General features: G+C 45.4%; 1 protein-coding gene across 1 annotated transcript in view; it reads right to left on the bottom strand.

The window, feature by feature from the left end:
* The window catches only part of LOC306853639 (X-linked interleukin-1 receptor accessory protein-like 2), a gene marked incomplete at both ends in the record, with an annotated part of 255,464 nt that overhangs the window by 28,520 nt on the left and 210,610 nt on the right, over positions 1 to 16,334 (bottom strand). The window contains one exon of the mRNA XM_079391194.1: positions 3,951 to 4,025. Within this exon, the coding sequence (XP_079247320.1) occupies positions 3,951 to 4,025 (75 nt within the window). The remainder of the gene's footprint in view (positions 1 to 3,950; positions 4,026 to 16,334) is intronic.

The following is a 16,334-nucleotide window of genomic DNA, read 5'->3' as shown; positions in this document are numbered from 1 at the left end:
AGGAGATTGCTGTCCTTCTGGCAAAGGGTGCAATCGAGCCGGTCCCTCCAGCCGAGATGAGGCAGGGGTTTTACAGCCCCTACTTCATCGTGCCCAAGAAAGGCAGTGGCCTCCGGCCAATCCTGGACCTGCGAGTCTTGAATCGGGCCCTACACAAGCTCCCGTTCAAGATGTTGACGCAGAAGCGCATCGTCAAATGCGTTCAGTCCGCGGATTGGTTTGTAGCGATCGACCTGAAGGACGCTTACATTCATGTCTCGATTCTCCCTCGACACAGGCCGTTCCTACGGTTTGCGTTCGAGGGGCGGGCATGGCAGTACAGGGTCCTCCCCTTCGGGCTCTCCCTGTCTCCCCGTGCCTTCACGAAGGTGGCGGAGGGCGCCCTTGCCCCGTTACGGGAAGTGGGCGTCAGGATCCTCAACTATCTCGACGATTGGCTCATCCTGGCCCGGTCGCGAGAACAGTTGTGTGGTCACAGGGACCTGGTGCTCCGGCACCTCAGCCAGTTGGGGCTTCGGGTCAACTGGGAAAAGAGCAAGCTCTCCCCTGTGCAGAGAATCTCTTTTCTCGGTGTGGAGTTAGACTCCGTGAGTATGACGGCACGTCTCACGGACGAGCGTGCCCAATCAGTGCTAAACTGCCTGAGTTCCTTCAGAGGCAGGACAGTGGTTCCGCTGAAACAGTTTCAGCAGCTCCTGGGGCATATGGCATCCATAGCCGCAGTCATGCCGCTCGGGTTGCTTCATATGAGACCACTTCAGCACTGGTTACACTCACGGGTCCCGAGATGGGCATGGCGCCGCGGGACACGTCGTGTGACCATCACGCAATCGTGTCGCCGCTCTTTCAGCCCCTGGTCGGACCTTGCATTCCTACGGGCCGGGGTGCCTTTAGGACAAGTGTCCCGGCATGTTGTTGTCACAACAGATGCCTCCAGCACGGGCTGGGGCGCTACATGCAACGGGCAGGCAGCCTCGGGGCTCTGGACGGGGCCTCGACTGCTTTGGCACATCAACTGCCTAGAGCTGTTGGCAGTGCATCTGGCCTTAAAGCAGTTCCGGCCACTGCTCCTAGGCCAGCACGTGCTGGTCCGCAGGGACAGCACTGCGGCTGTTTCGTACATCAACCGACAGGGAGGTCTACAATCACTCCGCATGTCACAGCTCGCCCGCCATCTCCTCCTCTGGAGTCAGTCACAGCTCAAATCGCTGCGCGCCGTCCACATTTTGGGGGAGCTCAATCGTGCAGCCGACGCGCTCTCAGAAGCTCTGAGCAGCTCTTTGTCTGCCACGTTTCCCCCAGTGAGCCTGATCGCACAGACACTGTGCAAGGTCAGGGAGGACGAGGAGCAGGTCTTGTTGGTTGCGCCATATTGGCCCACCCGGACCTGGTTTCCGGAACTCACCCTCCTCGCGACAGCCCCTCCCTGTCGCATCCCTCTGAGGAAGGACCTTCTTTCTCAGGGGCTCGGCACCATATGGCACCCGCGTCCAGATCTGTGGAACCTCCATGTGTGGATCCTGGATGGGACTTGAGTAGCCTGCCACAGGCTGTGGTGGACACCATCACTCAGGCTAGGGCCCCTTCAACTAGGCAAGCCTATGCACTGAAGTGGAGTCTGTTCACGGACTGGTGTTCTTCTCATCGGGAGGACCCCCGAAGATGCACGATTGGAGTGGTGCTTTCTTTCCTGCAAGAGAGGTTGGAGCGGAGGCTGTCGCCCTGAACGTGTACGTGGCTGCTATTGCACGATCTCGTCGTAAGGTTCCTGAGGGGTGCCAGAAGGTTAAATCCTCCTAGGCCACCCCTGATGCCCTCCTGGGATCTCTCTATTGTCCTGGCTGGACTTCAGAGGGGTCCCTTTGAGCCGCTGGACTCAGTCGAGCTGAAATTCCTGTCGGCTAAGACAGCGCTCCTGACCGCGCTCACTTCCATCAAGAGGGTCGGGGACCTCCAAGCATTTTCGGTAAGCGAAGAGTGCCTTGTGTTTGGGCCAGCCTACTCTCACGTTGTCCTGAGACCCCGGCCTGGATACGTGCCTAAGGTTCCCATCACGCCCTTCCGCGATCAGGTGGTGAACCTGCAAGCACTGCCCTCGGAGGAGGCAGACCCAGCCTTGGCGTTGCTGTGTCTCGTAAGAGCGCTGCGCATATACGTGGACCGCACCCGGAGCTTCAGAAGCTCTGAGCAGCTCTTTGTCTGCCACGGAGGTCAGCAGAAAGGGAAGGCTGTCTCCAAGCAGAGGTTGGCCCACTGGATAGTGGATGCCATCGCCTTGGCGTACCAATCCCAAGGCGAGCCGTGCCCCCGAGGGGTGAGGGCTCACTCCACACGGAGTGTTGCCTCCTCCTATGCGTTGGCGCACGGCGCCTCTTTGGCAGACATCTGTAGAGCTGCGGGCTGGGCGACACCTAACACCTTCGCGAGATTTTACAGTCTCCGTGTTGAGCCAGTCTCTTCCTGTGTGTTGGGTAACAGGTAAGTGGCGGGAAGAGTTGGCCGGTGTCACGCTTGCTGCGCCATTCCCCCTTACCCGGGGATATGAGCGCCTGTTTCTCTCCTCCAGTTAGTTCCCCGGACGGCGAACCCTGGCGGAGTTCCTCCAGCACCCCCGGCAGTCAGACTGGGCGGAGCAACCTGACGCCAGGCCCAGTACCGGTGTTAGCTTGCCCGGGTCTCCGGTCAGCCCCTGTACTCGGCTAGGTGCCCGTGTGGCCTGATTCCCTTCGGGTGATCCCACACGTGTATCCATCCACGGTACGGTTTCCCTCACGGTAAACCCGTGTCTTCCCTTTGACAGAGCTCTGTCAGACTCTGCTGGCAGCCCTCCTCCCTTCTCCTAGGTAGGATCTGCCCCAGGGTCCAGGCGTATGTAGCACTGCCCCAGGCTTGGGCCAGTCCATACCAGTGTCTCCACACGTTACCTCCCTTCGGGCAGGGTGTGGCCTCCGTAGCGCCCTTCTCCGGAAGGCTCGCTTCCCCGGCGTTACTGCCGAGCTGTAACAACAAATAGGAAAGACTTGAAGCGGTCTTTCATAGAAGGTCGAAATCCCTTCCGATTTCTGGGGTAAAGAACAGCGGCTTGGCTATCTCCAGCAGCAATGTACTCAGTGGTCCCTGCGGGCGCCAAGGTTAGCAAATTTGCGCTGGGGCGACGGGAAGGTTGCTAACTTCGCATCGCATTTGTCTGTCACGCGCTAGCTTGTCAACATCTGCATGCCACAAGGTCGTGACGGGGTTCAGGTTGTGGCGCTTTCCATAGACCCCTAATGTCGTCACGACATAACTCGTAGTGACCGACAGATAGGGAACGTCTCGGTTACGTACGTAACCCTCGTTCCCTGATGGAGGGAACGGAGACGTTATGTCCCCATGCTACAATCTTGAACCATCGCTGGTTGCCAGGGACACGTTCTCGGCTCCTCAGCGGTAAACCTGATGAGTGGATGCACCTGTCGCCCATTTATACCCGTATGCACGGGGAGTGGCTCAGGTATGCAAAATCCACTAGCCAAATTTAATTGGCAAATTTAATTTTCTCTTATCAGAGGCAGTCGGGGCTCCCAAGTGAATCCCCTAATGTCGTCACGACATAACGTCTCCGTTCCCTCCATCAGGGAACGAGGGTTACGTACGTAACCGAGACGTTTCATTTGATTAAGGCTGCAAAGATCCTGTGTGCTAGTAGCAGGATGTCAGATTATTTGCTTATTAAATGCATATATCTGCTATACGTTTAGGAGTACACTAGCATAAAGATGAGCTCAAAGCTGCCAGAGACGGACTACATGCTGCAAACCCTCATATTGATTTCATGCACTCTTTCAGTCGAGGACATGAGCGTGTTAGCATTTTTATTTCTGCATGACTGCAGCAGAACACTTCTATGAAAGAAAAGCACATGTGTTTTGTGTGTTTGTTGTGGATGTGTGTCTGTTTATGGGACTCACCGAGTTGGACGTCTATGACACTGGCCTGTCTCTCTGACGGGAACAGCACTTTTGGTGGTCTGGTTGTAAGAAGTGCTGCAAAACAATAAACACACATTAGCAATATTGCAATGAATGAAACATTTATCTCAATATCTCAAAACTGCTTCATCATTGCTGTCTAGCCATTTAAAAGACATTCATACGGATGCTCTTCTCCAAAGCAATTTACGACCTTATTTACATTATACGGCTAAAGTTTGTCATTCTTCCTTGTCAGTTTAGGCCTCACTGACCGTCTCTACCTCCTCTAGTGTGCAGCTAATGCAGCTACTAAACAGGGTCCATACTGTGCATTCAAAGTCACCATGAAACTAAGCAGTGGCAGATTTCAGCAATTTCAGGCGGGACTTGGTGTTGTGCTGTTGTTGATTGGATGTTGAGATGTGGGTATGGCTCTCACACGTGTATGCAGATGAGCGTGAGCTTAATAGCACTAAATGACAGGAGAAGATCACAGAGAGAAGCCTGATGTTTCACTGAAAGATCCAGTTAAGACGTTTACATTCATATCAGTTATTCACATTAATATCTATAGCATGCATTATACATTTTAATTTCATGCCTCTTCAATGTATACAAATATCAGTTTGTGTGCTCCATAGGAATTAAATTAGTCTCAGATTTGCCGTTTCTGGGACCATGCTCTACTGGCTGACCAACAGGACATGAAATAATTCTTTAAGACAAAACGAACAACCATTCACCTGTATAACACACACACATGCTGTATAACACAGAATGCAAGTTAGTTTCATTGTAAACACTGAATATAAAACACATACATGTAAAAAAAACTGTTTCAATTCAGTAAACGTATAATCTCTTTGTTTTTGCTAACTATTACAGCAATCCAGCAAATGAGCATCTGTTGAAGTGCATCGAATGACCGACTGCCATTAACTGATGTATTGCATGTGTTGGTGAAGGTGATTTTTAACACTACCACTCCAAGTCTGGATCTCCTCAGATCACTTTATTGAAAACGGTGTTTAGTGTTAATGTTTACTTCTGTCAGTGATGCAGATAACCAGAGCTGATGGAGCTCTTCTCACACTCCTCTGACTGAAGAAATGACTGCTCTCAAACATACACAAGAGCTTTTGTGGTGTGTGTGTGTGTGTGTGTGTGAGAGAGAGAGAGGCTAATGCAGGACGGAACAGAAACACATGACATTATTTAAAGATTCCATGAATAAAACTATTCATTGTGTAAGGAAATATGATTAAGATTATTTTAAATACAGAATCACTTATAATGAGGAAAAACATGGTTTGTGTTTTGGTTGCTGCTGAGAACATAATCATCAACATCACTGCAAAACGTTCATATACTCACATACAAACATATACTGTGCTAATAGCAAATCTCAGTCTGGTTGATCTGCTTTGAAACAATGTGTATTGTGAAAAGCATTTGAGAAATAAAATGAATACAGACATTAACCAAGTGCTTAGTGCACTGGTATATGTAGGCCTATACACTGCTGTATGCTGTCGTCCCCTGAGCAAATGATCAGGACAAACCAGCTCAGTTTCTCAAGGAGAGTTTGGCTTCACTATATAAACACTTATGGTTTTGATATACTGTAATCTTATGTCTGTCTGTCCTCCTTTATCAGAACGGGCAGCATGCACATCAAGCCATCATTCACATCAGCAGACCACCCTCTCTGAATCCATAGGTCCTGGTGACTATTCTGAGAACAGATAACTGTCAATAACGCTTAGAGATAATGATGAACCCGCTGATGTCTCTAGTTTCTTCAGCACTTGTGATCAGGACCGGTTTTCTCCTCTCTCTGCATTGTCTCTGGAGCAATGCAATTACTATCTGTGATGCAGAAACCACTGCACTATTTCTTTTGCTGAGTCTGAATTTTTCATGGGCAGAATTACTTTTTAACAGCTCCATTTATTAACAACTAAACAGTGTTAGGAAAATTAAGTCCTCTTGATGTTTAAATTACATTGTTGGAGAGTAACTGGCTCTGCTGGGGAAAAAAATCTTTAGCCCAAATCTCAGCAGCAAGCTGTCATTAGCCTCTTACACTCTCTTTTCTCCCGTTCCAACTTTAGGTAAAACTAGCCAAACTGAATGCCTTGGTCTAGATATAAAGCAGCTAACCTGCTATCCGAGTGTGACCTCAGGGGTGACACTGATGGGTAACAGAGCGGAATCTCTCTGGACAGCTCTATGAGTAAAGCGAAGTCATCTGGACTGTATGAGACACTAACAGACAAGCTACAGTACTAAAGCACACTAAAGAGCAATCCTTCATTATATTTTCTCAAATTCAGAATCAATGGTGCGTCCTGTCCGAGGCGTTTGATGGGATCGCTGTACTCCTCTCACTTCTGCTGCATGAGAAACCACTGACAGAGTCCACCATTCAACCTCATTACATCACAGTATTTAATACACTGTGTCCAAAATCCTTATCCAGTAACACTTTAGAATAGGGATCACATATTTGCTATTAACTAAGAGTTTTTCCCTCCGTGAACTCCTGATCTGCTACTTATTAATAGTTAGTAAAGTAGTTGTTAAGTGTAGGTATAATGGGTTCGGTTAAGGGATATAGAATATGCTCATGCAGAATAAGGCATTAATATGTGCTTAATAAGTACTAATAAACAGCCAATTGTTATGGAATGGTAGTCTTAAACAATAGCCCAACAAAGGAGAACGTTCAGGAACACTTGTTAAGAATCAAACTCACTGGAGAACAGGAATACATGCAACCAAACAGAATCGTAAACAAAGACAGACAGTGACTAAGAAGAAACTCAAGGTACTTCAACATAAGGACTAAAGAGAGAACTAACAAGACAGCAGGTGGACAGAATAAACTAATCAGAACAACTCAGGAAAACCAGGTCATAACCAAAAACACTAAAACACACAGATAATACATTACACCAATATCCTAGTAATATACAGTACAGGGCATGCTAATAAGCAATAGTTAATAGTGGGAATAGAGCATTCGCAAAGACACTTAGTTACTGTTGCTATCCCCGACAAACCATGCTGCTCTCACACTACACTCATGTTCTCACACAGTGAAAAATACATCGCAGAGCAAAGAGAAAACTGATAACACACTGACAGAGAAGATAGAGCAGGTTACTTCGGATATGAAACAAGGTCTCAGGACTCTCAGCTTTCAAATTTTGTCATTTTAAAGAAATTCAAACAATAAATACCATTCTGTGACAGATCACTGTATTGCCTCAGTTAAAGCCGCATGTGAACCGATCGTCTTTTCATATTTACATAAAGCATGAAATAAACGTTTAAGTCCACCGAAGTTAATCTACTCTCCTGACTGATTTGTGGTTGGGATACAGCTGCGGCTCCTGAGCATACGCACATCAATATAGCATCATTTTTGTCACACTGTACAGCGATAATTACTGTTTTGGGTTGGGGTAGGTGTAGACATTAATAAAACACAATCTATTAAGTAAAAACTTTAATTTATTGTTAGTTTCTGGCTATAGCTGTTGGACAAGATGGCCGGTTCGGTGTTATGATTGGTCAGATCACCTGTCAATCAAGTTGTTTGCGAACAGTCAAGTGGTCCCTAAACTAAAGTGTTACCCTGCATCCACTGTTTCAGTTTTACTTAGTCTATTAAAAAAAGCTTATTACTTTAGAGACTTGTGTACTTGCGTAAAACGATTCAAATAATTTATTTATTTTATTATGTTTTTTTTTTAATAAAAATATGAAAAGGGGGGAAATGTAAAGGTCAGGTTGAACTTGTTTGGATTACACTAAAAAATACATTATACAGTGTAATTATCTATAAAGGGAGCAAACAGAGGCAGATTCTGCAGCAACAGCACTCTTTACTCTCACACATGCAAAACAGATTCTATATTAATATTAAAATGTTCTATATTCAAAGACTGATAATAAAATCATTAATTAAATGATAAAATACACTTTATGGGCTTTATCTCAATTTATCAATGCTTTGCTGCTTATATGAGCTTTGTTGGTTTGGTTTTGTTGAGTGTTGAACTTGCTTCACCGTACGCAGCTTTTCTGATGGCTTGTGTTGCACTGAATTTGCATTTCATTCCACTTTATGCATATTTGTTACTTTCAGTGTGAACAGATCATTCATGTGCAGACTGCATCTCATTGTACTTTCTGTTTAAATAGTTCATACTAAGCAAAGAGTGAGAAGGAAGATGAATTCCACTCGAAGCGAAAGCAAACCCAGTATGATGAGGTGTTAGTGTTTGCTTTGGTAATGTGCTGACATTTAATGCTGCTTAACTACAAGAAAATGTTCATCAGTCGTCCTCAGGCAGAGCTTAAAAGAGAGTTTAAAGATCTGTGAGTCTTCGCCTGCAGTTTGAAAAAGAGGAAAAAAACCTTCTCTCTACAGAGTATCAGGCAACTGATAGCAATTAAGATTCATACACAAGGCTAACTATTGATCTGTGCTTTAGGCCTGCAGAAAGTGCATGGAGGATGTGGAAATGCCGTGGTGACTCCAGACTCACAGCAGTGACAGTGGATCTGTGTCTCTCTTTCTCAAGCGAGCACCAGCTGTCATCGGGGTCCGGATCCGTCGTGACACCTGACCCAGCGCATCTGGACCCATCACTTCTGAGGACATCGTGCCCCTTCATTCACTTTCACACTTTTATCACTTCTCCTTCAGTATAACTCTTCCACTCGGCCCAACTTTCCATTTCCACGCTTCCCATGATGACACAGACAGTCAGTTTACAATCTTCATGCAAACGCCTACCAGTAGTGAGATGAACTGATTTATATTACTGTACAAACACAAAGCTTTATAAATCCAACATTAAAGTAACTGGTATTAATAACATACAAGACAAATTTGCTTCCTGTATATTAAGTGGGTGACTTCTCATTATACAGTGAAAAATGCCGACATGATCCATTAAACACTTTATGCATAATTTAGTTTTTTACATGGATTTGAGTACAAAACAGAAGTGTGTGGAAATGAGGCCAATCAAGAGTCACTGCACCGCACTGATCCAGTTAGTGTGGAGTTAGTGAGGTTGACGTGAAACCAAACTTTATGAACACGTCTGAAGAGCAGTGCTGGTAAACATCTACGGCTTCTGAGTTTCCCCGGCGTGTTGCTGTTCTCTGTTGAGTGTCTCTCACAGGCTCTGCACCCTTGTATTGCCCTTCATGGGCTTCTGAAGGTAATATGGCAATACTTGAGTCACGACTGGCTTACCATGATCCTCACTTCAGAATACTGCTCCGGATGAGTAGTAATTCCTTCAGAAGGATGTAGTAACACTGGAGTCATTCATTCTTACAATAGCTATTAATGAAATCCTAATCCTAAAGCAGAGAATCTTCCAACCATTCATAATAGTTTGAGATATCCAAAAGAAAACTGAACTCATACTGTTCTAAATAAATAAATCACTGTATAGTTTTCAGTTGTTTGCCATTTATGTTATGTCTTTCTAGTGGTTCTGTGAAAAGTGTGGACTGAGGTTGTCTTCTCTATAAGTTGCAATAATAATGTAAAAAAAAAAGTTTTTAGATTGTGAACTGCTTTTAAAATGGACATAAAAAAAAGATTCACAGTTAATAAATAGATCTGTACTATAATGATCAAATATAGACCTAAAATGTTAATGTAGTGCTAGTCGTTTGTCTTGACTTGATTAGTTTTTACACTGATTATGAGAAAAAACAATACTAGTTGTTAATCAGCTAATAGTGAACTCCCGTATTTAACTGGATGCTATTATTTACTAATTCATTGAGATTGTTGTCAGTTAATGGTAGTTTCCGGGATGTTAATATTGTGTTAGATTTATTTAATAATGATAACATGTTAAAGTGCTGCCCTCAAGACTAAATCTAGATCTCTTTAACAAATCCCTTTCTTGCAGACATGCGGAAATATCTTGCATTAACTATTGTAGTTCTCATGTAAAGGCTATATTTGTCAAACAAGCTGTTGGGATGATATCATCCTCTGTAACATCCTCTGTTAATGAGTGATGTATATGTCAAAGGTTAATGAGGGATTTTTTTTCACAAGAAAAGGAAGCTGGAAGCCTGCACTTCTGCACACATTATGCAAGTATTGGACAATTACAGATCTAAGGAAATGCTTCAGAGTCAGTCAAATGTCTCAGGTTACGAGTGTAAAGAAGTAGTTCCGCTATGGGGATGCTTATGCATAATTGTTTCTTTGAATCCTTTGAAACCAGTCCAATGGCATGGCGTCATCATGCAGCAGATGACAAAATAACCAGGAAGCTTTTATGCGTCGGGTGGTTGTGGTGAATAAGGCGCTCGACGACGGAATCAAACAAAAAGGAGTATTCTTTACTATACAGCATCAACTCACACTTGACATTACTAACTTAAGAATGGACAGAGGACTAAGGGAAAACTCAAGACTTATAAGGGGATCGGGCAAACAAGGAAACAAGATAATTAATCTAACACAGGTGGGGAAGATCATTAATTAACAAAACTAAGTCAGGAACTAAAACAGGAAGAACCAAATATGGGCAAAACCAAACTGAACAGAAACAGAACCATAACAGATATCGCCCCCCTCCCGGAAGGTGCGTCCCGCACCGTAACAGTAACATCGGGAAGGGGGGGCGGGCACCCTGGGGGCTAGAACAGGGCCAGGACAAGGAGGAGACTCTGGAAGCCTCCAGGGCGGATCAGGAGACTCGGGGAGCCATGGCGGGACTGGAGACTCGGGAGGCCGTGGCGGGTCAGGAGACTCAGGGAGCCATGGCGGGACTGGAGACTTGGAAGGCCATAGCGGATCAGGAGACTTGGAAGGCCATGGCGGGACTGGAGACTTGGGAGACCATGGCGGGACTGGAGACTTGGAAGGCCATGGCGGATCAGGAGACTCGGGGAGCCATGGCGGGACTGGAGACTTGGAAGGCCATGGCGGATCAGGAGACTCGGGGAGCCATGGCGGGACTGGAGACTTGGAAGGCCATGGCGGATCAGGAGACTTGGAAGGCCATGGCGGGACTAGAGACTCGGGAGACCATGGCGGGACTGGAGACTTGGAAGGCAATGGCGGATCAGGAGACTCGGGAGCCATGGCGGATCAGGGAGCCTTGTGGCCTTGGCCCTAGGCCCGGCCACGCAGGCCAGGGGAATATAGCCCCCCCCCAAAATGTTTTTGGGAACTTTCCCCTCTAGGAGCCACATTGGAGGAGCAGGCTCTGTAGAGCACTCAGGAGGAGCGGACACTTGGGGACGCTCTGGAGGAGCGGGCTCTAGGGGGCGCTCTGGAGGGCACTCAGGAGGAGCGGGCTCTGGGGGGGCGCTCTGGAGGAGCGGACATTGGAGGGCGCTCAGGAGGAGTGGACACTGTTGGGCGCTCTGGAGGAGCAGACTCTTGGGGGCGCTCTGGAGGAGCGGACACTGGAGAGCGCTCTGGAGGAGCGGACACTGGAGGGCGCTCTGGAGGAGCGGACACTGTTGGGCGCTCTGGAGGAGCGGACTCTAAGGGGCGCACGGGAGGGGCGGAGCTGGACAGAACCAGCGGAGACGAAGGAGGGCTGGACGGGACCAGCGGAGACGCAGGAGGACGCTCTTGTAGCGCGGACACCTGACGGCGCTCTTGCAGCGCGGACATTAGAGGGTGCACGGGAGGCGCGGAGCAGGACAGGACCAGCGGAGACAAAGGAGAGCTGGACACAACCAGCGGAGACGAAGGAGAGCTGGACAGGACCAGCGGAGACACAGGAGGGCGCTCTTGCAGCGCGGACACTTGAGGGCGCTCTTGCAGCGCGGACACTTGAGGGCGCTCTTGCAGCGTGGATTCAATGGGGCGCTCTTGCAGCGCGGATTCAAAGGGGCGCTCGGGAGGTGCGGACACTTGAGGGCGCTGGCGAGGAGCAGGCACTGGAGGGCACTGGCGAGGAGCAGGCACTGGAGGGCACTGGCGAGGAGCAGGCACTGGAGGGCACTGGCAAGGAGCAGGCACTGGAGGGCACTGGCGAGGAGCAGGCACTGGAGGGAATGACATTCCCTCATATACTATTAGCACGCCTACCGGCACCTGAACTTCTACCCTCGGCGGCTCGGGGTGAGCCGTAGTAGGCGGCGGAGCCATCAACGTTCATCGCCCCTTGCAGCGGTATCCTCTTCACCGCGGGCGGAACATTCATCGCCGTGTACGGTGGTTTCATCTTCGCCGCGGGCGGCTACATCATCGCCCTGGACGGCGGCTTGGTTCTGGATCGGTGCTGGACACTCTCCAGACACCGGAGGATCCCCTCCCTCCAGCTGAGTCCGGTGGTGTCTGGGAGGTCTACGGGGCGATAGTAATTCGCCCCGATCCAGAACAAGGAGTTCAGCGTCGCGTCGTCAAGCCCCGTCCAAACAGCGAGTCCGCTGAACTCCCTCGCAAACTCGTCCAGCGGTAGATCTCGGCCGGCCAGGGCAATGATGCGATCCGCGATCTCCATCTTACGGAAAGGGTCCGTTCTTCTGTTATGCATCGGGTGGTTGTGGTGAATAAGGCGCTCGACGACAGAATCGAACAAAAAGGAGTATTCTTTATTATACAGCATCAACTCACACTTGACATTACTAACTTAAGAACGGACAGAGGACTAAGGGAAAACTCAAGACTTATAAGGGGATCGGGCAAACAAGGAAACAAGATAATTAATCTAACACAGGTGGGGAAGATCATTAATTAACAAAACTAGGTCAGGAACTAAAACAGGAAGCACCAAATATGGGCAAAACCAAACTGAACAGAAACAGAACCGTAACAGAAGCTCTATAAATAGATCAACATGGCGCCACATATGGCAGCCCCGGTGCTTGGATCTCCAATTGTTTTAGTGTTTTTGTTAGTTTTTCCCTGTTTTTTGTTTGTCAAACATGATCAGTTTCATCATTCGCTCTACTCACAGAGGGAGTTTTGTTCGTTCATTCTCGTGAGTGTCTACATTCCTCCGCAAGCGCATGTGAGCTCAGCTCTACAGAAACTCGCTGATCTGATCACAGAGAGTGAGCAACAACACCCGGACTCTGTTTTAATCATTCTTGGGGACTTTAATAAAGCAAATCTCTCCAGTGAACTGCCAAAATACAGACAGTACATCACATGTCCCACCAGAGACAGTAATATATTGGATCACTGTTACACAGCAATAAAGGATGCATATCAAGGAGACATATCATGAAGACTACAGAGTAGTTCGGACTGCTGAGTGAATCATTGGTACTGTTGTATTACAAATTTATTAAATGTTTAATTTAGATTCCAATACAATAGTAGAAAGTTTAGTAGACTGAATTTAGCATTTGAGGCATACTGTAGATGATGATATTCAAAGACGATTAATATGATAATCACCTCCTGAACAGTGTCATTGTCCCAAGTTAAGATATGATAATGTGAAGGTATGGGTGATACTGTCAGGCTGATTGGATTAGCACCTATGCATTTGAATCACACTGTTATGCTGATGATGTCAGGGCTGGGGAAATTCTGGTAATGGGCCGATTCCTGTACTGCATTTGCATGCTTTGTTTAGATTGTCTCCACCTCTATGTATCCCTCCCCCTTGAAAGGTATAAACTCTACTGTGCTGAGATATAGTCAGACTTGGATGACTACAGCGACGCACAGCGAGTTCTCAATAAAGAGTAACTTCTGCTTGAAAGATATCCCAACGTCTCCTGGTCTCTGCTTTGACGAAGGAAAAGTTTCCAACAGTACAACCCTCCCCACTCTCCAAGAACTGTACTTATCAAGAGTGAGCAAAAGGGCTGGTAAAAGGACCCCTCACATCCAGCACACTCCCTGTTTGAACTGTTACCGTCTGGTCGACGCTACAGAGCTCTGAGCACCAAAACGACCAGACACAGGAACAGTTTCTTCCCTCAGGCAATCCATCTCACGAACACTCAACAATAAACGTGAAACACACAACACTATCATACATTTATTTATTTAACACACATACAAATTTGCACCTAACATACCTGTATATACTAAATAGTCTATTTTGTATATTGTGTTTGTGCTATTTTGCATATTGTCCATTTTGTATATTTGTATATTATTATTTTTATTATCTGTGTCTTGTCTTGTTGCTGTCATTCTTTTGCACTGTGGAGCTTCTGTCACCAAAACAAATTCCTCGTATGTGCAAACATACCTGGCAATAAAGCTAATTCTGATTCTGATTCTGAAATAGCACCCAGACCCAACAATGGTCTTATTTTTCTCATCTTGTAGGAAGACCACTGACAATAACACTTTTTATATATCAAAAGATCAAGGGAATTTTGGTTTCTCAGTTCATAACCCCTTTAAGACGGATTCAAACAGAAGTGCTCCCATAGTGTCGCTTCTTCTGATGCAGCATGAGCTTCCTTGAGGGGAAACTTCTTGATATGTCTTTCTTATTTTTTACATGTTGCTTCTCAGATAATTGTATGTTATGGATATATACAAAAAAAAAACACAGATTAACACCTTGTATTTATGCATGCAATATTCTATTTTGAAGGTGAGAGGTTTTTTTTCACTTTTCACTCTAATTGATTAGAATAGATAGAATGGTAATTTGTTGCAATAATCACAAGGATAACAACAAAGATAATGCATGAAAATGTTGTGCTCAAATTTAAAGGATATCACCATCACTCTTGAATATCTTTCAAAAATTCTTCATCAGAAATGTCAAACTTGTCAAAGTGATACTAAAATTTCTCAGTGGAGTCAAAGGTAGGAGAATGACATTTTGCTTTACTGTATGTCTGAGCTGTGACTTTTAAATCCACTCAAGAAAAGTGAGGGTTACTGGCATGACTGTGTAGTCTCCATTTAGGAAAGCATTATAAGCAGACTAAACCGAAGCTCCTACGCAAAGCCCTTACACAGAGTTGTGCTGCGGCAACTGAAAATAGCCCATGAAAAGCTGCTTATGCAATTGTAGATGTGTGGGGCCCTTGAGAGCATCTCCCCACCGCTTCCAAATCCTGCCCATCCAGATGAACTATGGGTGCTTACTGGAGCATGTGTGGGAAGAACAAATCGCAGAATATACTGCAATAAGACAGGAAACGCTTGTGGGATCTGGGACCCAATCATGAATCGAAATAAGATGAAAGTACAAAAAAGTACAAAAGAACTGCTTAAACATGTGAAGCGCCTGAAGAAATCATTCCAGCATCCAGCAGAAGAGGGAAAGACAGAGCTGAAGAGGCCTGACAGAAGCCGGTCCTGTGAGAAGTCGTAATAAACTGTAAGGCCAGCCGCTCACCCAATGAGCACAGAACATGACAGCATTTATTAGCATCACCTACACGCGTGTCCGAAGGGTGCAGCACATCTGACCTACACTGAGACGTCTACAGCACCATCTCCTTCACACTGCTTCACTTGCCGGGGAACCAGACGCCATAAGTCTTTGATTTCACCTTTTTTGGATACATTTACTTCTTATTTTCTTGTTATATGTTGCTTTTGAAATAAACCCTGGCCAATTTTTGGCTCTTATATATTTTGGCCAGAAAAAAAAAAAAAAAAAACTTTTATATATATATATATATATATTTATATATATATATATATATATAAAAATAAATATTAATAATATAGTCAAGATTGATCAATATTATATTTATATATCTTCATATTTCAACATGTATTTCAGGTGGAAGAAAATACATTTCCAATCTTACAGTACATAAATATTCCTTTTTGAATTTTCTTCAAATGTGTCATATATGAATATATTTTCCTGGACTGTGATATATGGAGGGTGAAATATATTTTTAAATGCTTTTATAAATAAGATTTATGTTTTTAAAATATGTTTTCAAAAAAAAAAAAAAAAAAAACAAGACAAAAAAGAAAACATTATTTAGCAAATATATTTTTTGCCCATTTTATGTATATTTCAAAGTATATATATCTATTTAATTACATAAAAGAATAAAGCAAAACAGAATAAAAGCTTGGGTCAGAGGCTGCAAAAAAAGCATGATTTAAAGCTGTTTTGTTCTGAGCTAAAAAGCAGAGTACGTAAAACCCTCTCAACTGAGCTAAAATCACTGTATACAATGGAAACAACAGCAATGTTCAGTAAATAACCGGTTTAAAATTATTATTAATACTAACCTGAATAACAATTCTTTGCAATCTGTACAAGAAACGTCTCATCAAACATTGATTCTCAACATGAACTGATTATGACAAAATGTATTAATAACCTCATAAGCCAGATGAACTGATTCGACTAGCCATCCAAACACACTGAAAACTCCAAAATAAAGCTCTTGTTGAAAAGGCTTCTTGAACTTTCT

This window comes from Barbus barbus, assembly GCF_936440315.1.
Source record: "Barbus barbus genome assembly, chromosome: 33".
In the NCBI taxonomy this organism is placed as follows: Eukaryota; Metazoa; Chordata; class Actinopteri; order Cypriniformes; family Cyprinidae; genus Barbus; species Barbus barbus.
The sequence above is the reverse complement of the archived record's forward strand: the minus strand, read 5'-3'. Positions and strand labels throughout refer to the sequence as shown.